Source organism: Schistocerca americana, chromosome X, assembly GCF_021461395.2.
Source record: "Schistocerca americana isolate TAMUIC-IGC-003095 chromosome X, iqSchAmer2.1, whole genome shotgun sequence".
Classification (NCBI taxonomy): Eukaryota; Metazoa; Arthropoda; class Insecta; order Orthoptera; family Acrididae; genus Schistocerca; species Schistocerca americana.
The window spans coordinates 762,390,645-762,416,210 of record NC_060130.1 but is presented as its reverse complement, the minus strand read 5'-3'; the positions used below and the strand labels follow the sequence as shown (position 1 = coordinate 762,416,210).

General features: G+C 39.9%; 1 protein-coding gene across 1 annotated transcript in view; it reads left to right on the top strand.

The window, feature by feature from the left end:
* LOC124554679 (E3 ubiquitin-protein ligase HUWE1) overlaps window positions 1-25,566 on the top strand; it is a 350,828-nt gene that overhangs the window by 320,398 nt on the left and 4,864 nt on the right. The window contains exons 54-55 of the mRNA XM_047128297.1: window positions 4,909-5,097; window positions 7,366-7,553. Of these exons, the coding sequence (XP_046984253.1) occupies window positions 4,909-5,097; window positions 7,366-7,553 (377 nt within the window). The remainder of the gene's footprint in view (window positions 1-4,908; window positions 5,098-7,365; window positions 7,554-25,566) is intronic.

Genomic DNA, 25,566 nt, shown 5'->3' with positions numbered 1-25,566 from the left:
CTTAATAAGGAAAAATATTACAACTTTTTTTAAACACATACTCTTATTACCAGTGTCTGTCAGACCATCAGTGAGACTGCGCCTCACTTTCCTGCTTCTAATAAGGCAAATACGCCATTCATTTGTTACATATTTGTATGAGCTACAGACAGGAGCAACTTATTTTCAGTTATCTATGTAGTTACTAGTTTATTTCTGTACTTTCTTGCATATTTGAGTGCTCTTTAGTTTAAAGTCATTAATTTCATGTGTGTTTATTTATCAGGCACAATTCCACGTTTAACTGTCTAGTGTATATCTTTTGCTGTCTCTGGTATGGATAGGGACTGTGATTGTTGTGTACAGATGTGAGCTGAGCTGGTGACCCTTCACTCAAATCTTCAGGCTGTGTTGGCTTCCATCACACAGCTTAAACCTGCTGTCAGTGGGCATCACTGTAGATGTGTCCCATTCAGTCCACTGCTGTGGCTGCCCTGCTCACTGCCTATGCTGAGGCTGACCCCTCACCTGTGGTTGAATGGGAGGTCATTCGTGGGTCTGGCAGGCAGCAAAAGACTTACTATGGGGCTAATCAGAAGGCTGCCCTGGTTTTTTGGACAAACAGGTTTCAGGCTCTGAGCCAGATGCGGATGTTCCCCCTGTTTCAGAGGAAGCCTCTCAGCCCACAGAGAGTGGGTTTACTAGTAGTTGGAAGCTCCAACATTAGGCATGTGATGAGCACTTGAGAGGTATGGCTGCAAAGGAGGGGAAGTGGTGCAATGTGCACTCAGTGTGCAGACCGGATGGAGTCATTCCAGATAAAGGGTCCTCCTTGATGCCATGAAGAGCACAAGGTGCAGCCAGTTGTGGGTGGTAGGCTCATGTATGTACCAACAATGTGTGTCACTTAAGAGCAAAAGAGTTTCTCTCTGGTTTCGGCCAGCTAGCTGAATTGGTAATGACTGCCAGTCTTGCTTGCAAGATGAAGGCAGAGCTCACCATCTGCAGCATTGTCGGCAGGACTGACTGTGGTCCTTTGGTACAGAGGCTCATGCGGTCCTGCGACTGTGTAGGCTGAAAGTTCCTCGAGTTGCGCAATCAGGTGGTGGGTTTCCAAGTTCTGCTTAATGGATCATGCTTCCATACACACGGGAAGCAGCTACATGGCTAGTAGGGGCTGTGTGGAAGGGACTGCACAGTTTTTTTTGTTAGAGGGTCTTGGGGAAACTACAGAAAGGCTGTCAGTCTGAAAGGGTGCAGGGCAAACACAGTAAGGTAGAGATAGCAAAAAGTGATATTGTACTTGTAAATTGTTGTAGCTGTGTTGGGAAAGAACTGGAGCTGCAAGCACTGATTAGGAAAAACTGAAGCTCAAATTGTTATAGGTACAGAAAGCTGACTAAAGCTGGAAATAAGTTCAGATGAAATTTTTTCAGAGTACCAAAATCATTTTGAGAAAGGACAGATTAAATTCAGCCAGTGGTGGAGTTTTTATTGCTGTCGGAATTAATTTATGTTGTGGTGAAATTGAAGTGGATAGTTCCTGTGAGTTAATATGGGTAAGAGGTTATACTTCACAACTGGAATAAGTTAATAATTTTACTGACTCACTGACTCTGATGATGCAGTTGCTGAACAGTTCAAAGAACATTTGAATCTCATTTCAAATAGGTATCATATTCTTACAATTTTTGTTGGTGATGATTGCATTCTGCCCTCGATATGCTGGAAAAAATACATGCTTAAAGCTGGTGGTAGGCATAAAACATTGACCAAAATTGTACTGAATGCTTTCTCAGAAAATTATTTCAAACAATTAGTTCAGTAGCCTACGCAATGTGTAAATGATTGCGAAACCATACTTGACCTATTAGCAACAAATAACCCTGAACAAATAGAGAGCATCATGACAGCTACAGGGATTAATGACCACAAAGGCAGTTATAGTGAGACTGAAGACTGTAACATCTAAGCCCACCAAAAATAAACACAAATTCCAGACACCTGTCTAAGAGACAGTCTCCACTCCTTCTGATCTGACTAAGTAAGCATAGACCAGATGTGGTTTACATTCAAAGAAATTTTATCAATGACAGTTGAGAGATATATACCACATAAATTAATAAGTGATTTACTGATCTCCCCTGGTACACTAAACAGGTCAGAGTAGTCTTGCAGAAGCAACAAAAAAGCATGCCACTTTAAAAAGAACACAAAATACAGAAGATAGGCGAAGTTTTATAGAAACTTGACATTTAGCGGGAACTTCTATGCAAGGTGCTTTTAATAGCTGCCACAATGAAACTTTATAACAAGATCTAGCAGAAAACTAAAAGAGATTCTGGTCATGTGTAAAATACACCAGTGACAAAATTCAATCAATACCTTCACTGCATGGTAACAATGGTTATGTCTCTGATAAGTGTCACTAAAGCACTAAACATGCTTTCCCGAAACTCATTCATCGAAGAGGATGACGTAAATATTCCAGGATCTGAATCTAGAAAAACTGCCATCTTGTGTAACTCAGATGTAGATATCCTCGGTGTAGAGAAGCAGCTTAAATCACTTAACAAAGGGTCGGCTTCTGGTCCAGATTGCATACCAGTCATGTTCCCTTCAGAGTAAGCTGATAAAATAACTCCATATCTAACAATGATATTCAACCACTCGCACATCGAAAGATGTGAACCTAAAGACTGGAAAGTTGCAGAGGAAACAGGAGCAATCCACTGAATTACAGTCTATATCACTAATGTCGATTTACAGTGGGATTTTGGAACATATTCTGTATTAATATTAATTATCTGGAAGAAAACGATTTATTAACTAATGGTCCTCATGGATACAGGAAAATCGTTCTTGTGGATCAGAACTAGCACACTATTCTCATGAAGTAATGAGTGCTATCAAAAGGGGTTATCGAATTGATTTTGTATTTTTAGATTTCCAGAACGTTTTAGATACTGTTCCTCACAAACGTCTTGTAATCAAATTGCATGCCTATGGAGTATCATCTCAGTTGTGTGACTAGATTCATGAGTTCCTGTTGGGTAGGACACAGTTTGTTGTAATTGACAGAAAGCCATCAAGTAAAACAGAAGTAATATCTGACATTCCCCAAGGAAGTGTTATAGGCACTCTGCTGTTTCTTATCTACATAAGCAACATAGGAGACAATCTGAACAGCCCTCTTAGATTGCTCACAGGTAATGTTGCCATTTACCATCTTGCGAAGTCATCAGATCATCAATACCAACTCCAGAATGATTTGGACAAGATATCAGTATGGTGTAAAAAGTGGCAATAGACTGTAAATAATGAAAAGTGTGAAGTTACCCACTTTAGTACTAAAAGATATCTGCTAAATTTTGGTTAAACAATAAGTCACACAAAACTAAAGGCTGTTAATTCAGCTTAATACTTAGGGATTACAGCTACAAATAACTTCAGTTGGAATGATTACATACACAAAATTGTGGGTAAAGCAAACCAAAGACTGTAATTTATTGGTAGAAAACTTGGAAAATGCAACATATTGACTAAAGAGATTGTGTACACTACTATTGTCTGCAACCCCCCCCCCCCCCCCCCTGCCACCCCTCTGGAGTATTGCTGTGCATTGTGGGATCCGCATCAGAGGGGACTGATGGAGGACATCAAAAAAGTTCAAAGAAAGGCAGCTCGTTTTTGTATCATTGCAAAATAGGGGATAGATGCACGAATTAGGATGGCAGTCATTAAAACAAGTGTTTTTTCATTGCAGCAGAATCTTCTTGTGAAATTTCAATCACCAGCTTTCTCCTCTGAATGTGTAAATATTCTGATGACTCCTGCGTTCATAGCGAGAAATGATAATCACGATGAAATTAGAGAAGTCGGAGCTCACACAAAAATATTTAAGTGTTCATTTTTCCAGAGTGCATTTAGAGTGTAATCATGTAGATGTAGATACATTCACATGATTATGAAAATGAGACTAATGCAGTTGGAGAGAGAATTTGATGTGCTAAAATTTGTTGTTTGCAAATTTGTTGAAAGGTTGTTGATAACTCCTTCCATTAAACATGGAAATAATATTCTTCATACTGAGTTACTCAGGAAACATACATAGTGCTGTGTGTGTAAATGTTTGCTTTGTGCTTGCAGACCTCAAGTTGTTACTGATTCTATTACTTGAAGGCCTATTATGTTCAGTGAAGAACAAATATTGATCAACACCAAAACACAAAATGTGGAAAGTTCTTTGTAAAAAGACACAAAAAGATCTCTAAATATTTTTGCACTTCAAATTATTTATAACGATGATGGACTGTTTGAAGAATTTCTTGCTGATATAGAATGGGAAGTTACATTCAAATAGAGGAAGCAGCTCGTATGCCTAAATTTCCTGTTAGTAATTGACACGTCTTTCCTTCTAATTGTTCTCTTACTGGCATGTCTCTTATGCCTGTTAGTATGCTTCATGCTGCAATTTTAAATTTGATCGTTGACAAAAGAATTGCTGTATTATTGGCTTGATCTTGTTTTTTGTTTTACTTAACTCATTGGCCAGGCATTGACAACAGTTTAAGACTTGATACTTGTTCAGAACTTCTTGTAGGATAGTTTTTGTTTACTGATTTGACAAGCACAAGCAACAATACGTGGTCATCTTGCATATGGATCTAATTAGTCTCTTAAATAGGTGTGTACAGCAAGAATAATGACTGATACATTGAAAATTATTCATGTTTCATAGTTCAATTTCACTTACATTCCAGTAAGGAAAATCCTCTGACAATTTTTTTATTACAGTCTATGCAACATAGTTACATGCTAACTGATTTCAGTAATTTCGTATTGAAATTTTAGTAGAAATAAGATGATGTATTTTTTTTCCTTGCTGATATTTTTTCAATTTACAAATGTAACTGATGTACTTTAAAGGTGAAGAAGGCCAGGATGCAGGTGGTTTGTTGAGGGAGTGGTATGTTATTATATCACGGGAGATATTTAATCCAATGTATGCCTTATTTACAACTTCACCTGGAGATAGAGTAACCTACATGATAAACTCATCTTCTCATTGCAATCCCAACCATCTCTGCTACTTCAAGTTTGTTGGGCGTGTTATTGGTAAGTTCTGCAAATTATTTATATTGATTAATAATATTGATTCTTGCAAAATATAGTGTTACCACTTACATAATTGCACACTGTTTTACAGGGCAGATGCCATCTTTGGACAATGAATAGTATGTCATAGTGCTGACATGAGTGTAATGCCTAAATAGCACTTAATGTGTGTAATATATTCGCTTCCAACCAAATTAGCCACTTTCAAAATGGTCCCATGATATGAACATACCGTGTTGAAATTCCGTTTCAGTTTGTGTTCAAATTTGCTGCAATACTTCAACTTAGAGTTCAGTTAGCCATATAGTTGTAATTCCAGAAACATTTTACCAGCTAACTAATACACTTCTTTTGATTTATATCATTTTTGTGTGCAACTAAGTTATTGAAAGTCTTATTTTACAGAAATTTTTGCTTATGTTTACATGCATTCACAGACCTTGTGTGCAATCTGTTCAAAAAAAGCCGGAAATTTTTCTACACATACCTTTTACATATTGTGCATGATCTCGTTCAAAATACTCTCCTTCACAGTCAACAAACTGCTCGTAATGCTGTTTCCAATTCTGGAAGCAGGCTTGGTATACCTCTTGCTGGATCATGTGAAGCACCACCTGCAAATTTTCTTTTATCTTGTCTATCATTGCAAATCTTTGCCCTTTCAACAGGGTTTTCAACTTTGGAAATAAAAAGGTCTGCAGGGGCCAGGTCTGGAGAGTACAGAGGTTGGGGCAGCACAGTGATTTCATTTTTCGCGCAATGGTCGCACATAAACAGGGATGAATGTGCAGGTGAATTGTCACAATGCAAGGGCCAGGAATTGTCTTGCCACATTTCAGGCCCTTTCCTTCTCAGGATTTCGTGACATGATGCAACTGAAATGTTACGTTCTTCTGCAACCTCTTGGTCAGTCAGTCTTCGATTGACACTCACAGTTTCATTAATGTTCCTGACATGAGCATCATCGGTAGACATCTAGGGGCATTACGAACGAGGGTTGCCTTCAACTTACATCCGGCCATTTTGAAACTGTGTGAACTATTTGTAATGCTGAGTACAGCTTAAGCACCGATCACCGTAGGCTTCCTGCATCATTCAGTGGGTTTTCTCAAGTTTAGTGCAAAATTTAATGTAGATGCATTGCTCCTCTAGCTCTGCCATCTCGATATTTGCAAACTGTGTTCTACTCAGTACAGCACTAAACAATAACTACCAGACACACACAACAATAAAACTTCCACCAGTTACACAGTAAACACAGGCATGTACAGGGATGCTAACTGCCTTTTGTTCCAACACACCATTGGGGCAGAATTATGAATGTTCCAGAATTTTTTAAACAGACCTTGTATATGGAAATGGCCACAAATAGTTGTAAGTTGAAACCTTGTTGTAAGTGTACCTTTTTTTTTTTCAGAGTAGCCATTATCATAGGTTAATTCTGAAGAATTTCGAATTGCATTTATACTGGGTTTACCAACTTGCAATAGTTAGGAAATTATGGTCAGAACATCATCTTTTAAGTTACATAGCCTGCATCTCTTGTTAGCCTGTATGCAATCTGTCCCAGACATGGAATATTTGTTAGTTTACTAGTAGTATGTAGGATCTCCAGTTGTAAAAGTATTTAATCTCCAGGAAGGGTTTTGTACTGATTTCTAAGTGGTTGAAGGCTAAACTTGTTACCATTATTAATATCAGAAAATCAGCAGAAGAAAGAATAACACAAAACATTGCTGATAAATTTCTGATGTCTGTAGAGCTTACAATGGTAACATTCTTAGTTATTAACAAGTTTTTGAATAAAGTATGTTTTAATTGTTTTTACCTCTAGACATTTCTAAGGCAAACCACAAAAAATGCCCTGCACAACAGGCATGGCATGCGGGGAATAGTATCATCCTAGCTCATCGAACTGTTTTGCAGAGCAATCTACACATCAGGGGGGCGAGAAATTGCTATCCACACCCAAACGTGTAGGCTGCTCTGCTCCGAAGGAGTGTTGCAGTAGTATCAGCTTGGCTTATTGTTCTGCATAACAGGCTTGTTGTTCTGGTTGTATTGGCCTGCTTCATCAAGCTGTTGTGGAGGAAGGCTGAGGTGGATAGAGAGAGAGAGAGAGAGAGAGAGAGAGCGTGATGTGTAAATGAGAAGCAGTTAAGCAGCTGATCTGAGTTTCACTACCAGTTTTGTCTCTTTGCATATTATTTCCTTGTCTGTACTGCAGCTGTCATTCTTAATCTGTGTATCACTTTCTTAATTTTTCAGCAAAGGCCATTTATGATAACAAACTTCTTGAATGTTATTTCACAAGATCTTTCTACAAACATATCCTTGGAATTCCTGTTAAATACACGGATATGGAAAGTGAGGACTATACCTTTTATCAAGGTTTGGTTTATTTAATGGAAAACCACATCAGTTCATTAGGTTATGATCTCACCTTCAGTGCTGAGGTAAGTTGATATATCGTATTTCCTTGCTACATTATACTGAAAGAAAAGTAGTTCTTATACACTCCTGGAAATTGAAATAAGAACACCGTGAATTCATTGTCCCAGGAAGGGGAAACTTTATTGACACATTCCTGGGGTCAGATACATCACATGATCACACTGACAGAACCACAGGCACATAGACACAGGCAACAGAGCATGCACAATGTCGGCACTAGTACAGTGTATATCCACCTTTCGCAGCAATGCAGGCTGCTATTCTCCCATGGAGACGATCGTAGAGATGCTGGATGTAGTCCTGTGGAACGGCTTGCCGTTTCCACCTGGCGCCTCAGTTGGACCAGCGTTCGTGCTGGACGTGCAGACCGCGTGAGACGACGCTTCATCCAGTCCCAAACATGCTCAATGGGGGACAGATCCGGAGATCTTGCTGGCCAGGGTAGTTGACTTACATCCTCTAGAGCACGTTGGGTGGCACGGGATACATGCGGACATGCATTGTCCTGTTGGAACAGCAAGTTCCCTTGCCGGTCTAGGAATGGTAGAACGATGGGTTTGATGACGGTTTGGATGTACCGTGCACTATTCAGTGTCCCCTCGACGATCACCAGTGGTGTACGGTCAGTGTAGGAGATCGCTCCCCACACCATGATGCCGGGTGTTGGCCCTGTGTGCCTCGGTCGTATGCAGTCCTGATTGTGGCGCTCACCTGCACGGCGCCAAACACGCATACGACCATCATTGGCACCAAGGCAGAAGCGACTCTCATCGCTGAAGACGACACGTCTCCATTCGTCCCTCCATTCACACCTGTCGCGACACCACTGGAGGCGGGCTGCACGATGTTGGGGCGTGAGCGGAAGATGGCATAACGGTGTGCGGGACCGTAGCCCAGCTTCATGGAGACGGTTGCGAATGGTCCTCGCCGATACCCCAGGAGCAACAGTGTCCCTAATTTGCTGGAGAAGTGGCGGTGCGGTCCCCTACGGCACTGCGTAGGATCCTACGGTCTTGGCATGCATCCGTGCGTCGCTGCGGTCCGGTCCCAGGTCGACGGGCACGTGCACCTTCCGCCGGCCACTGGCGACAACATCTATGTACTGTGGAGACCTCACACCCCACGTGTTGAGCAATTCGGCGGTACGTCCACCAGGCCTCCCGCATGCCCACTATACGCCCTCGCTCAAAGTCCGTCAACTGCACATACGGTTCACGTCCACGCTGTCGCGGCATGCTACCAGTGTTAAAGACTGCGATGGAGCTCCGTATGCCACGGCAAACTGGCTGACACTGACGACGGCAGTGCACAAATGCTGCGCAGCTAGCGCCATTCGACGGCCAACACCGCGGTTCCTGGTGTGTCCGCTGTGCCGTGCGTGTGATCATTGCTTGTACAGCCCTCTCGCAGTGTCCGGAGCACATATGGTGGGTCTGACACACCGGTGTCAATGTGTTCTTTTTTCCATTTCCAGGAGTGTATGATACTATATATACAAGGGTATGTTGAAAAGTAGTTCCTCTGAAATTTTTCATATGAAAAACTTAAAGCTGTTTAAATATAACAAACTTTATTAACATTCTACATCTTTATTCTCCATATCTACATATTTATTTCCAAAAATAGTCACCCTAGTAATGAACACATTTCTACCAATGAGAGTAGTGTGTTGATACCATCACTGTAGAATGTTTGACTTTTTTGACGGACACACCACCTCACCTGTGCTTCCACCACCTTTGTACATTATTGCACCTTGCACATTATCAAAGTGAAGTCCTTAGTTTTGGAAATCAGATGAGGTCAGGCTGGGACTGTGTGGAGGATGATTAATGGCAGTGAACCCAAGGCATCAGATTTTTGCAGATGTCATAGCATTTGTGTGTTTACTCTGGCTTTGTCTTGCTGAGGGAGAGGGTGCTCCATGTGTGGATGAACTCTTAGAATTTCCAACTTGATTACAGCTACTGTTTGTCATGCATAGACATAGTTAAGTTACACACTGCCATGTTATACACTGAAATTTGGAGCCTTCTGGTGGCAAAGGGCTGCAAGTATATAGACATGAATATTAAAGATGTAGAATGTTAATAATGTTCGTTTCATTTAAAAAGCTTAAAGAGCTTTTTACATAAAAAATTAAGACATTTCTTTTCAGAATGCCCTTATAGATCTTCCTTGATTTATAAGGTTAACTAATGCACGAGTCCATAACAGTGCTGTGTTGTAAACATTTCAGATTATTATTTTTATTTTGTTTTTCTCAACTTGTCAATTAATTTACTGTATTCGTAATCTTTTTTTCTTTCTTTCTTTCTTTCCTGTGTAGTTCTGCTAATACACAAATTTTATCAAATAGTTTATTTTCCTTGCCTCTAACACTCTCTGTGGCAGCAGTATAAAGATGTTTGTAGAAAGATGGTTTTGCAGTGTAACATAAAATTAAGATTGAACATGCAGCAATGTAGCAGATGGTGTAACTACTGGGTATTAACAAAATTATGGATTGTATTTGTGAGGGAAACTGCTGCCCCACCCCCACCACTTTCCACGCCTCCTTTAAAGAACAAGTAGTAAAGGTAACAACTCGGTGTGTAACTGAGGGACTGACTGTGGTGCCCTACTTCAGAGCTAAACTACTACAGACACTCCCTCCCCCCCCCCCCCCCCATTCCCTGTACTGCCACTCACCTCTTCACATAATTAGATCAAAAATGCTGGCAGTATTTTCTAACAAGATGAAGTTTGATGATGAAGTAAATTCTTTGTCACATATCTGTGAGAATAAATATAAAACAGGATTCTTATTTTTGTTCCAGCATTGGAGTGAATACTTAAAGCAAAATAAAATCAAAGTTTTTAATTCTGTAAAATAGGCATCAGTACACATTGTAACATGAGATTAGATTCTTCATTCTCTAGGTCCACTGCAAAAATATTCTCAAGTATTTGGAACACATCATTAAAACAATAATGTAGAATATATTGCTGTACATCTAAATTGTAACTCCAGGAGGGATAGCAAATAATGTGATATTATTTATGGTGCACATACAATATCTTAGGAAGAATATACTACAGAATTTTTAGGTGATTGGATGGTGTACAGGGTACAAAATTTAGTACACATAATTGCTGCCTATTGCAGCAAAAATGGCTCGAACCTATTTGGGAATAGCATGAGCATGGCTGGGAGATAATGGTCATAATGCTTCAACTCAATACCAGAGTTAATCAGTCATGATGGCTGGTGAGTGGTAGTGTGCCAGTCTCCTGGTATTGCATGATCAGCTGTTGTCATCAGGTGAGAAGTCCAGAGAGTGCACTGATGAGGGTTAAAGTTTAATATCCTGTGTATCAAGGTAGGTAAAGACAGCAAAGGCAACACATGGCATTATATGACCTAGTTGAAAGATAAAATTAAAGAGGGTGTAGCCACATCAGAATTGTAGTGGTTGGTGTCCAAATTGCTGTCTGTGCCAACCAGAGATGATGATGATGATGATGATGCCAGTGGCTTCTTACAATTGGGCCTGTATGGTGACAACAAATGCAATCTTATATTTGTCTTTCTCCTTGGAGTCTCTACACATGGATACATCCTTGTGATGCTGTACACAGAACAGGTACTCGTTTGGAAAGATGACTTTGTGTCACACCTGTATCTAGTGTTCTAATTAGCCATACAGCTGTTGGCATGGCCCTTTTTGCTGTTATGCTAAGGGAGGTGAAACAGTGATCACTGTGCTGATTGTCCACGATCCTCTAGAGGTCATCACACTTGTCCTGTGGACCTGTTGAGATGCTGCATGGCATTTTTTTGGGTCCTCCTGAACACAGATTCCTAACTTGCATGACAATTATGGGACACTCACCAGTGTAGGCAGCAATATTGTAAAACAATGAAACACAGTCTCACTAGGCCATAGTTCTCTGTTGTCAAATTATGGCGGGCTGTTGGACATTTCTCCTTCTTACATGAGGTTTAGTAAGATCTTTTCACAATTAGACCTGCTGCATAATCTTTCTAATACACAGAATGTAGATGGCATTACTTCCACCTACTATGTGCTGTAGTGATGAAATCCTAATTATATTCAAGCAAGCAGTACACTTCATGCAAAGTAGACATTTATTGCATGCCACCTTCATGGTATCGCAATGTTTGTGGCCAGTGGTATACATGTACATATTTACAACAGAACTGATTTGATACTGTTATATTCAGTGATGTAGAAAAGGCAAAAAATTTATTTTTTCATTTACACTTTAATTAAAAATCTTACCACAAAGATTTAAATGTATACATACTAAATTTTAAAAAATGTTCCTATGCAATTTTAGGCAACCATTGTCAGAACATAAAGTTTAGAGTTGATGATGTTTATTATTATTATTATTATTATTATTATTATTATTGCATAAACAGGGACTTCACAAGAGCGTGCAGGGTTTAATTCCTGATCTGTCCTAAGATTTTTGCCTCTTACCAGTTGTTTGAGATCTGGAATGAAGCTGAATATGTAAAGACACTAAGTCCACAATAGCTTCCTGTATAATGTAGTTCCAAAGCTTGGAGGAAGGCAGAGGCGTAACATCTACTATGAGCCTACTATAATAAAGCACTGTTGTGTTCAAATCAATTTAAGGTGTGATGACAGCTTTACAATTACCTCTGTCTACCTTAGACATAACAGTAACCATATAAAAGAACCAATTCTCACTTTCCATTTACAGAAAACCACCAGTATAGACATTTAATATTCGACAGAATGAGAAACATTCAGTGCTGCTAACCTCGGCATTTAGCGCCGATAAGCTCTTCGAGAAACGTTCAGCAATAAGATGATTACTACAGGCTGAAACCAAATAGCACATAACAACAACTTGTATAGCATTAAACCACTGATAACAACAAGATTCATGTCAAACCACCAATAAGAAACACAGATATGTTAATATGATACTATAAAATTGAGGGCATAATACAAGCAATGGAATGGAAAAATGACCATGTGTGATGCAGAAGAAGCACTGAGCAATGGTTCCACAGAAACAGAAACTCAAACACTTTACATCCACCACCTCAACTTACAAACTGCAGCAGACATAGTCATTATCAACTGATAGGCTCAGAACTTTCTTCTTTTTGGGCACAAATTGTGAACATTGTAACCATTATTTGCTTCTTAGTGCTGGCATCTTAATATTGCCAGGCATCGTAACTTGCGCCTCCCACCAAGCAAGGTGGCACATAAGACTCTGGATTCACATTTGGAAGGACAGCAATTCAAATATACATTTCAATGGACTACCTAAGTTGCTTGAGGCAAACGCCGGAATGAGTCCTTCGCAAAGAATGTGGCTGAATTCCTTCTCCGGTATAGACTTCATAGCAAAGAATACCTTGACAATTCTTGGTATTCTTGAACGTATTTGTTATGTGATGAACATGAAGTACAGAAGACCACAGAAAGAGAAGACACACAGACATCAGTCATTTCACAAAAGGTGAAGGTGTTGTCACATCTGTAACAGTTCCTGTTTCTTTGTTTAGTGGGAAAACAATTCAGCTCATATCATCAAACCTTTACTGTATGTGGTGTCATATTCAGGTCTATCTGTTCTTCATTTTCATATTAATACTTCAATGTAAACTGTACAAATATTATGTCTGTAACCATGAAATGTCTCACCAGTACGTACACACATATTCTAACCACCCTCCTAGAGTGTAAATCACACTAAGTATGTGAGATATAGTAATGTTGCAGAATGAAATTTAACACTTAAAAACTATATCATTGTTAAACCATTACATAAGTATGGGAGTCCAGCCAGCATTACACAAAAGAAAACCTAAAATTACATTTTCTGGTTGTGAGCAACCAAGCAGAACCAAAACTCTCCTTTCTTTTATAAACTATGTGAAAGACTGTAGGGCAATGTTATTGGAAAGAAAAAAGAACATAATATTGTAAAAGTAATATAAGAGTATGTGGATCTAAGAAGGATGCATCAATAGGTATATTGAATTATAACTCTAAAAGATCCCTGACAAATATCATTAATGTTCTCCTCAATGAACAAAAACGAAATTGTCACTCAAACAAAAAGCCCACCTGAATTGAACAACAGTGATATGAAATAGTTTTTGGCTGTTTAAAATTTCAATACCCACTACCAACTATTAACCATGATTAAATTCATGGACCATTATGATACACTTGTCAATAATGTATTCTCTTTCACTGTTGACAAATGCTAATGCTGGGGCAACTTTTTCATTCTGTGACTGTAGGAATAGGGTGGTTTTTAGGTGATGAACTCATCAAGCCATTGGAATGCATTTTTGTCTGGAAAGGAATTCCCCTGAAGGTTTTTTGATAGAGTGTGGAAAAAGTGAAAATCTGGGCACAAAAATCGGGTGAATAAGGTGGGCATGGAATCACTCCCCAACTCCTGTACTGTATTTTTTGTCAGCCTAGCAGAATTTGTGCAGGGGTTATTGTGGAATAGTATCATGTCATGCAGGCTTGCTGTTCATTGTTCTTGGATTGCATGTGCAAGACGTCTCAGTTGTTGACAATGGATCTCAGCAGTGATGTTTGAACATCAGGGAAACCACACCATCATTGTTCCACCAGATGCATAACAGTATCTTTTGTGGATGTGTGCAGGTCCGAATGGGGAGTTGCTGCTTTGTTTGAATGCAGCCATACTTGTTTTCCTCATTTTTAACATAGAGACCATTTCTAATCACCAGTAACAATACAAGATAGCAATGGTCAGTACTGTTCATGATGAGCAAGCAGAGATGTGTGTCTGGCCACCAGCCACCTGTTGATTTTTGTGATTTTGACTTAGAGCATGCAGTACTCACACACACCAGATTTTTTTTAAGAACTTCCTTGTTGCATGCAAATGTAGCAAGATGGTGGAATGATCAGTTTGTCACATTTGCTAGTTCTAGAGTACACTGATGGGGATCATTGTGGATTAATGTGTTTAAACGATCTTCCTCAAACCTCAAAAGTCTTCCTGAACATGGAAAATCACTAATGTTAAAGTGTTCCTCCTTAAATCAAGAAAGCCTACTTTTTGCCATGCTCTGTCCAGTGGAATTATCCCCATACATGACAAAAATGTTTCTGGCTGCCTCCGTTGCTGTCAAAACTCAGTTGAACTTAAACAGAAGAATGCGTGAAATGTTCAAATTTCTCCACTTAGCAATCTATTTTCTATCATTCACAGTGCCACTCACTATCTTCCAAATGGCAGTATGTAAACTGAGGTAGCAATAGTGGACTACAAATAAAAAGTGATAGTTGATAAATAAACTCATAGCAGCCAGAATACCAACATACAAAACAAAAACGCCACGAACTTGTACACGAACTAATATCTTCGAGGACCAAACATTAGGAAATAATAGGTTTCATAAATCTACAAATATAACTACACAGATGAGTGAAACCAATGCAACTTGGTTAACATGTTTCCTGCCATGAGGCTGCTAGGACACACACAGCGGTGGTAAACACTTAACACAATGTGCCCGCTGGTGGCAACACACTCCACTCTGTGTTGTATAGTGTATCTTCAGATGGTATGTAAAGTTGCCAAATGCAAAGTTCAAAATAATGATAAAGATATTGTATGTGATTTTCTGTACACTGGTGTCAACTCAATCAAGAAATACAAATAAATGCACGATACTGTACTAAACAGTGTAGAACATGTGACCACCAGTGAGCACATGGAATTAGGCATGAATCCCTGTTGTATCTACTGGTGGCTCTGTTGTGGTCAATATGTTAATAGTGTGTTGGTTCATGTTTGATTCATTGAAACAGAATACAGCCATTCTTGTCTGTGGCATGGACTCGAGGCCTTAGTAGGTTTATGAAGGGATGTGGCATGGGTTGTTTTTGCACAGGTTGTACAATTCCCACAAATTACAGTCCAGTGGCATGTGGGTGTGTAGCTAGTGCCTGGTTACACCACCACTCCCCATCCATGTCCCCCACCCAGATGTGTTCCATTGAGTGCAGTGAGTTCAGATCAAGCAAATTTGGTAGCCAACATGTCAACGAGGGTTCACTGCCATACTGCTCAAACCAATGTTGTATGATTGTGGCCTTGTGACATGGATGTGTATTCAGTCTGTTTCTATGATGTGGTGCATGTTTTGAGCAGATGTTTGCCAGATCACTGCATATCCAGACATGATCATCAACCAGAAAGCAATTCATTTGACCAGGTGACATGTTTACATTGACTCACAGTCCAGTCCTGATGATCCCATGAGTACTACAATCTTAACTGATGATGATATTGGGTCAACATGAGAAGACTTTGGGGTTGTCTGCTGTGGAGCCTCATGTTCAGCTATGTGCACTAAATGGTGTTACCCAAGGCAGTTGTACTCTGTTGCCAAATCTGCCATAAATATTCACCTTTACAGAGTTGGGAAGTCTCTGAACGTTACGTTCTTTGATGTGGCTTGGAATTCTTTGGTGGGGCATAGACTAGAGATCAGAAACAGAGAGTAAGAGTATGTTGTTGAGGGTTACATACATTACAAATCAAGGCACCACATTTACGTCAGTGCTATACTGGATTCCTTCCTTCCTTCCATGTACAGTTAAGCAAGTGTGACAGATCTGAGAAGAGTAGTGCAGCATCTAAACAGTCCATCCAGTCCGACAGTCTAATTAAACAATCATGTTAGTTAAGTGATTAATATTGTTTGACATTGCTGTCTAAAGAACTAGAAATATTTATACTTCACTTTATATGACAAGGATTACATGTAGGCACTGTCTACATTTATTTTTGTAGAAATCATAAGTTAATAAAGCTACATTCATCTTAATTCACTTGATGTCACAGTAGATGTATTGCTTGTTGTTCTGTAATGAAACAGGGTATTTTCTTGTTGGAGGGGACAGTGTTTGTCACGTTTCAGAACAGAATCTAACTCTTCCTGGAATCAATGTTTTGACATAATCGATTCATCAAACAATTATTTTAACAATGAAGAGCTGTTCATTTGTGAAATAAAGTGAATGTGTAAACTCTAAATATTCATGCAGGAAATACTTTGTAAAGCACCAATTTTATATTACATATTTCACATAATGAACAATTCACATCCCGAGTGTAGACACTTTTTGTACATCAACATAACATTATGAATGAATTTTACATCAGTACAATTGAGACAAGTTCCAGTCTTGCCTCCCCATGTCTGTCCACCACTGGTGTCTGGAAAAAGCTTGATGCCATAGTCCATGCTTCATATTAACCAACTGAGTATCAAAAGAAAAACCAAAAGGTTACACTTCAACAGTTAACAGTTTCTAAGATACCGACAAAATTCAGCTGCAATAATTTTTGTGTAGAAAATAATATTTGAATGATAACTACATTTTGTTAAAGATTAATATTTTGTACATGGCAAGAGTAAGTTTATTTGCTAATAGCTGGTACAGAAAGCAAGACTGATGATGTAGGATAGTTTATGTTTCTAGTAAATAGGTGAAAGTAAGAAAAACAGATATTCAAAATATAATGAAAAAATAGTTACCAAATATTATTATTCTGCAAACTCAGGCAGAGAATATATATTTTCTAAATGCCACAAAATCTGAATGGTATCGAGAGGCTCTTATGACAAAGCTGTACTGCCATCTACTACAGCACAGATATCACAAAAGTGTAGGTTTGTTTCATGGAGTTTTCCTGTCTGTCAAGTCTTTCCCTCTTACTGAGGTATGCAGGACTATGAGGCTACTTATGACGTATTACAATAGTTGAATGCACAAAGATGCTTTTATAAAGTAGTACTGACAGAGTGAAAATGGCTGTCTGTCAGGATTAGGTGGCCTCAAACAAAATTGTTTTTTATGAGACTGTGGACTGCATGATGTGAAAAGTAAGTGGTGCAGGTGTAAAATACAAATGTGCTCCACAAGAGGAAGACTGATGTCTGGAAAAAGCTTGATGCCATAGTCAATGCTTAAGACAAAAAACAAACAATTTTTCCAATGCAAACAAAATTGTTCTGTTCTTGTTTATTCCACCTCCACTAGGGGAAAACATATGTGCTTTGTCAGATAAAAACACAGCACAGGCCACCATTATGTTCCTGTGACCAAAATTTGTGCATTCTTTTGGTCACAACAACTTGGGTTAAGCGGTAAATTTACTCTTCTCTCTCTCTCTCTCTCTCTCTCTCTCTCTCTCTCTCTCTCTCTCTCTCTCTATCTCTCTCTCGTGTGCATGCACACATATACAGGTATACAGTGTGTGTGTGTGTGTGTGTGTGTGTGTGTGTGTGTGTGTGTGTATATATATATATATATAATTGGGTGATTCACCCGTGATGACTACATAAACTTCATTAATGCAACCTCCATCTAATAAATGGAAATGGAATGAGGGCAAAGACACAATAAATATTCCAATTGCACCCCACTACCTCATTGTGTCATGCCCAGGAGGAAGCCAGAACTTCTCTTGCAATGAACCTGTTTGTCATTCAGAAAGGCGTGGATGCAACTACAGGCGCACTTAAGTCCTGCACTTGCTTATTCAATGGAACTTTGCTTCTAGAGCCAGTTGCTACCTTTCAAGCCCAAAAACTGCTTAAAGCTATGCTCCTCCTTCGATACCCTGTTCGTGTAGAGGCTGATCAAACGCTGAATTCTTGACATGGCGTCACATTCACTCGGCTGCTTGATGGTATGCCTGAGTGAGATACACAACAATCTCTCTCTGGTCAGGGTGTAGCCACAGTCCATCTGGTTATGAACAAGATTGATGCAGAATTAGAGCCGGCCTGCACCCTTTTCTTAACATTTGAGTGGAGCTCCAGTTGAAAATAAAGGCAAACTATGAAGTCATCAATGTCAGCATTATACCCATACTTGCATGTCCTGTAAAAACACAGCCAAATGTGTAACTTGTGTCAGGGATGTTCGTGAGGGAGATTGCCTGCCCTCTTCTCCGTGCAGCATCAACTGTACTGCAACCATGTGGCTTCACCCGAGTTCCCTGTGTACTTCAGTCAGCAAGGCATTCAAGATACCCTGGCAAAGGGAAAGGTACCACTCAGTGTTGCTCAAAAAATGCTAGCTAGCCAAAAGCCTTGCATACCACTATCCAGCAGTTGCAGTACCATTGTTGCTACATCACGACCCACGAAAGATGTGGCTATGCAGGTCTGTGATCTCCTATGGTTGTGGAATCACCTAGTCTTAAGATAATATCCTCACCTCCGCCCACTGCAGTTGACCAAAAAAAAAAAACCAACCTTAGCCCACACAAGTGCAGTCACTTATGACACAACCAGAAAAATGGAAATTTAAAAGGGAATACTCCAGAGATTACCATTTGTGCAGCTCAAGTCGGCAAACATCTGGGGATACATATGACATATGCAAAGATACTGGTAAGTTGAACAAACACAAAACTTCTTCCCATTCACCTACTCTGAGATCCTCTACAACAGTGACACCATACAACACCTCTGCCCAGCCTACGTCCATTTCACTGGTGCAAGTCACCAACTGATTCTCCACCCTGGAGTCAGGTGACAGACTCAGGGAGGTTACTGATACCTCGGAAGAAATTGTGGAAGAGTATTCTCCAGTCTTGGAACGCTGTATTAGTATGCAGTTGAAGTCAATCACTTTGCAGTCACTGAAGTAATTGCCCCTTATAAAGAAATATGTCCTATTGTCTAATATGCATGTTCTCAAAAGGAACATTCATGACATCAGATCACATGGAACAGACTTACAGCTGCTATTGTGATCGCAATGCCAAGTTGTTTTATGCCTCCAAGAAATAAAATTGTGCCCTCAAGACTGCTTTGAACTCTTACGCATCACTCCAGTATGTTTTGATCTTCCTTCTGAGGAGGGAACTCCAGCTGACAGGAGAGTTACGTTGCTCATTAGGAATGACATCCATACCCAACCCATTTCATTGAACACCAAGCTACAAGCTATTGCAGTTCATCTTTCTCTCCCCGGTTATACCTTTTTTCTCTGTAAAATCTACATACCCCATCATCTGATCTCACCAGGGCAGACATACTGCAGCTTACTGCTCAGCTCCCTTAGTTCTTTTTGCTACTTGACAACTTCAACACTTACTATTTCATTTGGGTCTCTCTTAGAACCTGCCCGAGAGGCACTCTCATGGCAGATATTCTCAAATAGCTTACTCGCATTTCTCTCAACACTGGTGAACCTACATTTCTTCCAGATTCCATACAAACCTTCTTGTACCCGGATCTCTTGTTCTGTAATACACAGCTTGCCCACCATCTAGAGTGGTCCATCCTCTCAGACACATACTTGAGTGACAATTCCTGTCCATAGTTAGTCTGCTAACTCGTGTCCTATCTGTGCACAAGACCAGCTGGCATCTTTTTAAAGCTGACTGGAGGCTCCACTCTTCACTATAACCTTCAATTAACATCTCCACAGCAGTGATGATCAGGTAAAGTACCTTATAAATGTTATTCTTACCACAACAGAATGTTCCATACCCCAAAGCTCTCTCCTACCACAACATGTCCCAGTTCCCTGATGGACTGGGCAATGCTGCAACACAGTTCGTACACACAGACGTGTTCTCTGTGTCTTTAACACCATCCCACAATGGAGAAAAGTGTTCGTTATAAACAGTTGCACACAAAATGTCATCACATTATTAGAGATAGCAAAAAAGCTAGTTGGATCTTGCTTAGTAATTTTTAAAACCATTTTACTCTTTTTTTCTGTTGGTTGGTGGTAATCTACATTGGATCTCTAGAAACAAGGTACATCTGCCGGCTCCTGGCCTGATTGTAGTGAACACTGTCATTGTGGACTGTATCAATATTTTCAACACTTTGGGTTGATACTTTGCAGAGATATTGAGCCCCATCCATTATCCTGCCTTCCTACCTTGGAAACAAATGGAGGAAACTTGGGGGATATCTTTCCCCTCTCAGAATTGCGAATGCTACTATACCATTTTTACTATGAGGGAGCTTAAACATCCTCTCACCTTGTCACAATCTACTGCTCCAGGAACAAGTGTTATTCCAATTCAAATGTTGAATCACCTTTCTCTTGAAGGCAAGCACTTTGTCCCTCAGACATATAAACGCATCTGGAGAGACGGAACATTTCCCAGATGTTAGCATGATGCCACTGTAATCTGCATCTTTCGTATACTGCATTGGAAGCTTAACTTTCCATTAGCTGCCACATTCCTGATGGGTGAGAGCACTTCAGCACCTTAGCTTCATGCAGAGGTCCGCATTCATCTTGAACTTGGTTCAATTCCCAAGGACACAACTCTAGATTTGACATATCGCTATAAGTTTCTCAGACTTTGCACACGCCTTGGAGACAGCACCTTTATCTACACTGATGGCCCTAAGATAGACCACGATGTTGGATGCACCTTTGTCATTGGCAACAAACAATTTTAGATACTGGCTTTTAGAACAGTGCTCGATTTTTACTGCAGAACTTTCCACCCTATGTCAGGCCACCCCATACGTCTGACAACAAGGCTTCTCAATCGTGTATTATGTTCTAATTCACATAGTGCCTCTGTGTGCTATACACGTACCACCCCTTACTATGATGACTCCAAGAGTGCCTCTATTTGATCGCTGCTGATGGGACCAGCGTGATGTTCATGTGGGTCCCTGGTCACATCGGAGTGTTGTGGAATGAAGCTGCCACAGCTGCAGTCTGACTGCCTAGGCATTTTAGCTATTCTGTCCCTTCAGATGATCTCTTTGTTGCTGCACATAGGAACATTGCATCACTGGCATGAGCACTGTTCTTCTCTATATGGGAAATTAAACATCTCCCAAGAGCTTGGATGACTTCCTCTCACCACTCTTATCACGAGGAGATACCTTTTGCTAGGCTGCGTATTGGGGACTGTCATTTCAGTCACTGTCATTTGTTAAGTGGAGAACACACACCACTCTGTGCTTACTGCAACCAACCATTGCCAGTGCACAATATTTTTGGACCCAATGCTGATTTAATAACAGTTTACATTTTAATGTATGTTTTCCATCTGACTTACTAGGTATTTTATTAGATATGGCATGAGCTGAAGATTGTGTTTTACTTTTTATTTTTCTTTGTAATATGGTGCAGGAAATTTAATTTTCAACCATTTTACCAAACTCCTCAAAGGAGGAGAGATCGTTTTTAGCTTTCCCCAGTCAGTTTGGCTCTGAGTATGATAGACTTCAATTTCATTTGGTAATTAACCATTTCAAGTTATGACATGGGCACTTATGACCTCAGCTGTTTTGTACCCTAGAGCAACAACAAACCTATGATGGACAGTGCAGTGGCCAAAAACACAGAAATCCATGTGGAATGTACAACAAATGTATCCCTTAGGGCAGTGTGGTGGTATTTGGCATTAATGCACTGTGGGCAGCAGGTGACCGACGCAAGTGCCTTTGCCAACATCACACCATCGCCAGCAGCACCTCTGCTGGGCAGGCGACCATATCAGATGGACCCTGGCTGACTGGAAAACCATGGCATGGTCAGATGAGTTCCAATTTCAGTTGGTAAGAGATTATGGTAGGGTTAGTGTATGGTGCAGATCCTATAATGTCGTGGACCCAAGTTCTCAACAAGGCAATGTGCAGGCTGGTGGTGGCTCTAGAATGGTGTCGGCTGTGTTTACATGGAATGGAATGTGTCATCTGGTCCAACTGAACAAATCATTGACTGAAAACTGTTATGTTCAGCTACTTGGAGACCATTTACAGCTATTCATGGACTTCACGTTTCCAAACATCATCATGTCACCAGGCCATGATTGTTCACAGTTGGTTTGAAGAACATTCTGGGCCATTCAAGCAAATGATATGCCCACATAGATTGCCCAATGTGGATCCTATCAAACAGTAATGGGACATAGTAGAGAGGTCAGTTCATGCAGAAAATCGTGCACAATCAGTACTTCTGCCATTAAGGACGGCTATAGAGGCAGCATGGCTCAGTATTTCTGTAGGGGCTTCCAACAACTTGTTGAGTGCACGTCACATTGAGTTGCTGCACTATGCCAGGCAAAATGAAATCTGACACGATATTAGGGGAGATTCCATGACTTTAGTCACCTCAGTGTATATCTAATGGCATAACTACAGTATAGCAGCCAGGGTGCAGGCAGTAGGTCTATTTTTGTGAGGGAGCAGTTTTGAGATGGATAAAAACGAAGAAAGGCAGAAGAAAATAGGAAAAATGTGGGGGGGAGGGGAGGTGATTGGGGGGGGGGGATGTGATGGGGGGAGGAGGAGCAGGATTAGTGTACACCAATGTAGGAAGAGATGAAGATATATTAAAGGAAATCAAGGAGATTGACTGAACTGTGTTGAGCAACAACTATAGAATATTATAAATTGATTTTTAAACTTGAATTTTATTGTGTTTTCTTTCTTAAGAATATAACTTGGATGTTACGGTTTCCTGTTATCAGAGAATGACTGTGCAGACAAACCATTACAATATTCAATTATTCCTAGTTATTTCATCATTATTCCATTTAGCAACTTAAAAATTAGACTATAGGTTGATTTGGAAGTTTGATGACTTTTTGTTGAAATGCATAGTGAAAGTCAGTGTTCATCCTGTGCTTCATTTGTCAGATGTGTGCCACTGTCTGTATCTATGCTCCACAAAGGTACAGTGGGTGCCATTGTACTTTACCATTATTGCTGTTCCATTTGCTAAGAACTACTTCAGTAAGCCTTCATATTAGCTCCAATTTTCCCATCACATACTTTCTATAAGATTTGTTTCAGAGGAAACATGTTGCCCTGACTTTCTTCAAACACGGTCCTCTCAAAATTTTAACTGAAACTCTTTTTTGCACAATATGTCTCTTTGAGTTTCATCACATTCTTACTGATGCTTTGGTGCATAGGAATTTTTTACCTTCTCTACCACCTCTCTTAACCCTTCTAATTTATTTCTTCTTCCTCTTCCTCTTCTTCTTGATGTGGCCCACCACAAATTCCTCTCTTGTGGCAACCTATTCGTCGCAGAGAAGCACTTGCAACCTGTGTCCTCAATTATTTGTTGGATGTGTTCAAGTCTCTGTGTTTCTCTACAGTTTTTTACCCACTTAACCCTTCTGGGTATGGATCACATACTGAAGAACTGTAAACTTCTGCAGTTTTTACTCTTTCATTCCCTTTTGAGTAATGGTCCCATACTGAAGAGCACCACTCCAGAACATGTCAAATGAGAATTCTGTAAGCTGCCTCTTCCATGTGTGAAATATATTTTGGATTCTTCCTGTGAATCTCAGCCTGGCATTTGCATTTGCTACAGGAAGTTTTGTGTGCTCATTCCATTTTGCACAACACTGGACAGTACTCTTAGATGTTCTGCAGTTGCCATTTCCAGTAATTGTCAGTTGTATGATTGAACGATAGTGGGGCTTTCTGTCTATTAATATGCAATGTGTTGTATTTATTTGTATTGATAGTCAAACTGCCAGTTCATGCGCCAGATATTTATCCTCTCCAGGTCTGCATTTTACTATAACAGTGTAACATTATGATCTTTGTACACACAATGGCATCATGTGTGAATAACCTCGTGTACCTTCCAGTAGTATCCTCCAAATCATTTATAAATATCATGTACAGCAATGACTGATAACATTTCCTCAGGTCACATACAAAGTTATCTTTTAAAACTGACAAAGTCGCTCCATATGGTCTGTGTATCAATTTCTGTCTGTGTGGGAGTCTTGAAACCAGTCACAAGGCTAGTTTAGTATACTGTCAGCTCATTTTTTGTTCACTGGGTAATACTACAGAGCTGCATCAAATACCTTGCAAAAGTCAATGAACATGGCATCAACCCTGGTGACTCTTGGATCCCATGGACAAATTGAGTGAATTAACAACGTTACCTTATGCAAAATCTGTGTTGATTCCTCCTGTTGATTCCTCCTGAACAGATTTTCAATTGGAAAAAAGCTCATAATGTGTGGAAATAAAATGTGGTCTCTCTCTCTCTCTCTCTCTCTCTCTCTCTCTCTCTCTCTCTCTCTCTCTCACACACACACACACACACACACACACACACACAAAAAACAGGTTAATGCCAGCCATGTAGTCATCTGCATCAGTTAAATGATCCTTCTTGACAATGAGGATAATCTACACCTGTTTCAAATTAGACTGCATGCTTCATCACTCCAGTAAGCTGCTGTTTGCAGGGTAGCAAATTATTTCTCATAATCTATATAGAGCTGTACATGTATTCTTTCGTGTCCTGTTGCATTCTCTCCATCAAGCAGTTTTAGCTGATTTTCTGTTCTGCGGTCTCAGCACCTGTCATTTGGGCTCTGGTGTTGTTTGAAGGAGAAATCATATTAATATTTTCTGCAGTGAAATTTATTTGGGGGACTGTATTAAGTAACTTGGCCTTCTGTTTGACATTTTGGAACCAGTTTATCAAAAAGTGATTGCACAAGTAATCATAGTCAGTTTATTGACCTCACATAAGACCATAACTACTTCGGATTTTTTGTCGAATTGGTAGGTAGTGTTTTAATTTTGAATTCATTGAATTATTCTCACATTGCACAACCTGTGTTCATTGTGGCTTCGATCAGCTTTTCTTTCTTCTAAATCTGTGATGTATATCTCTACTTTTGTTGAAAATTTCTGACAAAGCTATTGAACCACAGTGAGTCTTTCCCAGCTCTCACAGACTTACTCAGCTCAGCACGTACATGCCTAAAGCATGTTGTACAGTTTTTTTAAATTTTTCTCGTTGAAGCTCCACAGCTTTATCCCCAGATGAACATATGATGTTGATTGCTGAGATTATCTGCAGTATATGTCTTGTCAAGCTTGCCAAGTTTAAAGATTTTCATACTTTCCTCAACATTTCTTTTAACACCTGTAGTTATTGTTGCTGTAACACCATTATGTCACCATTTCCA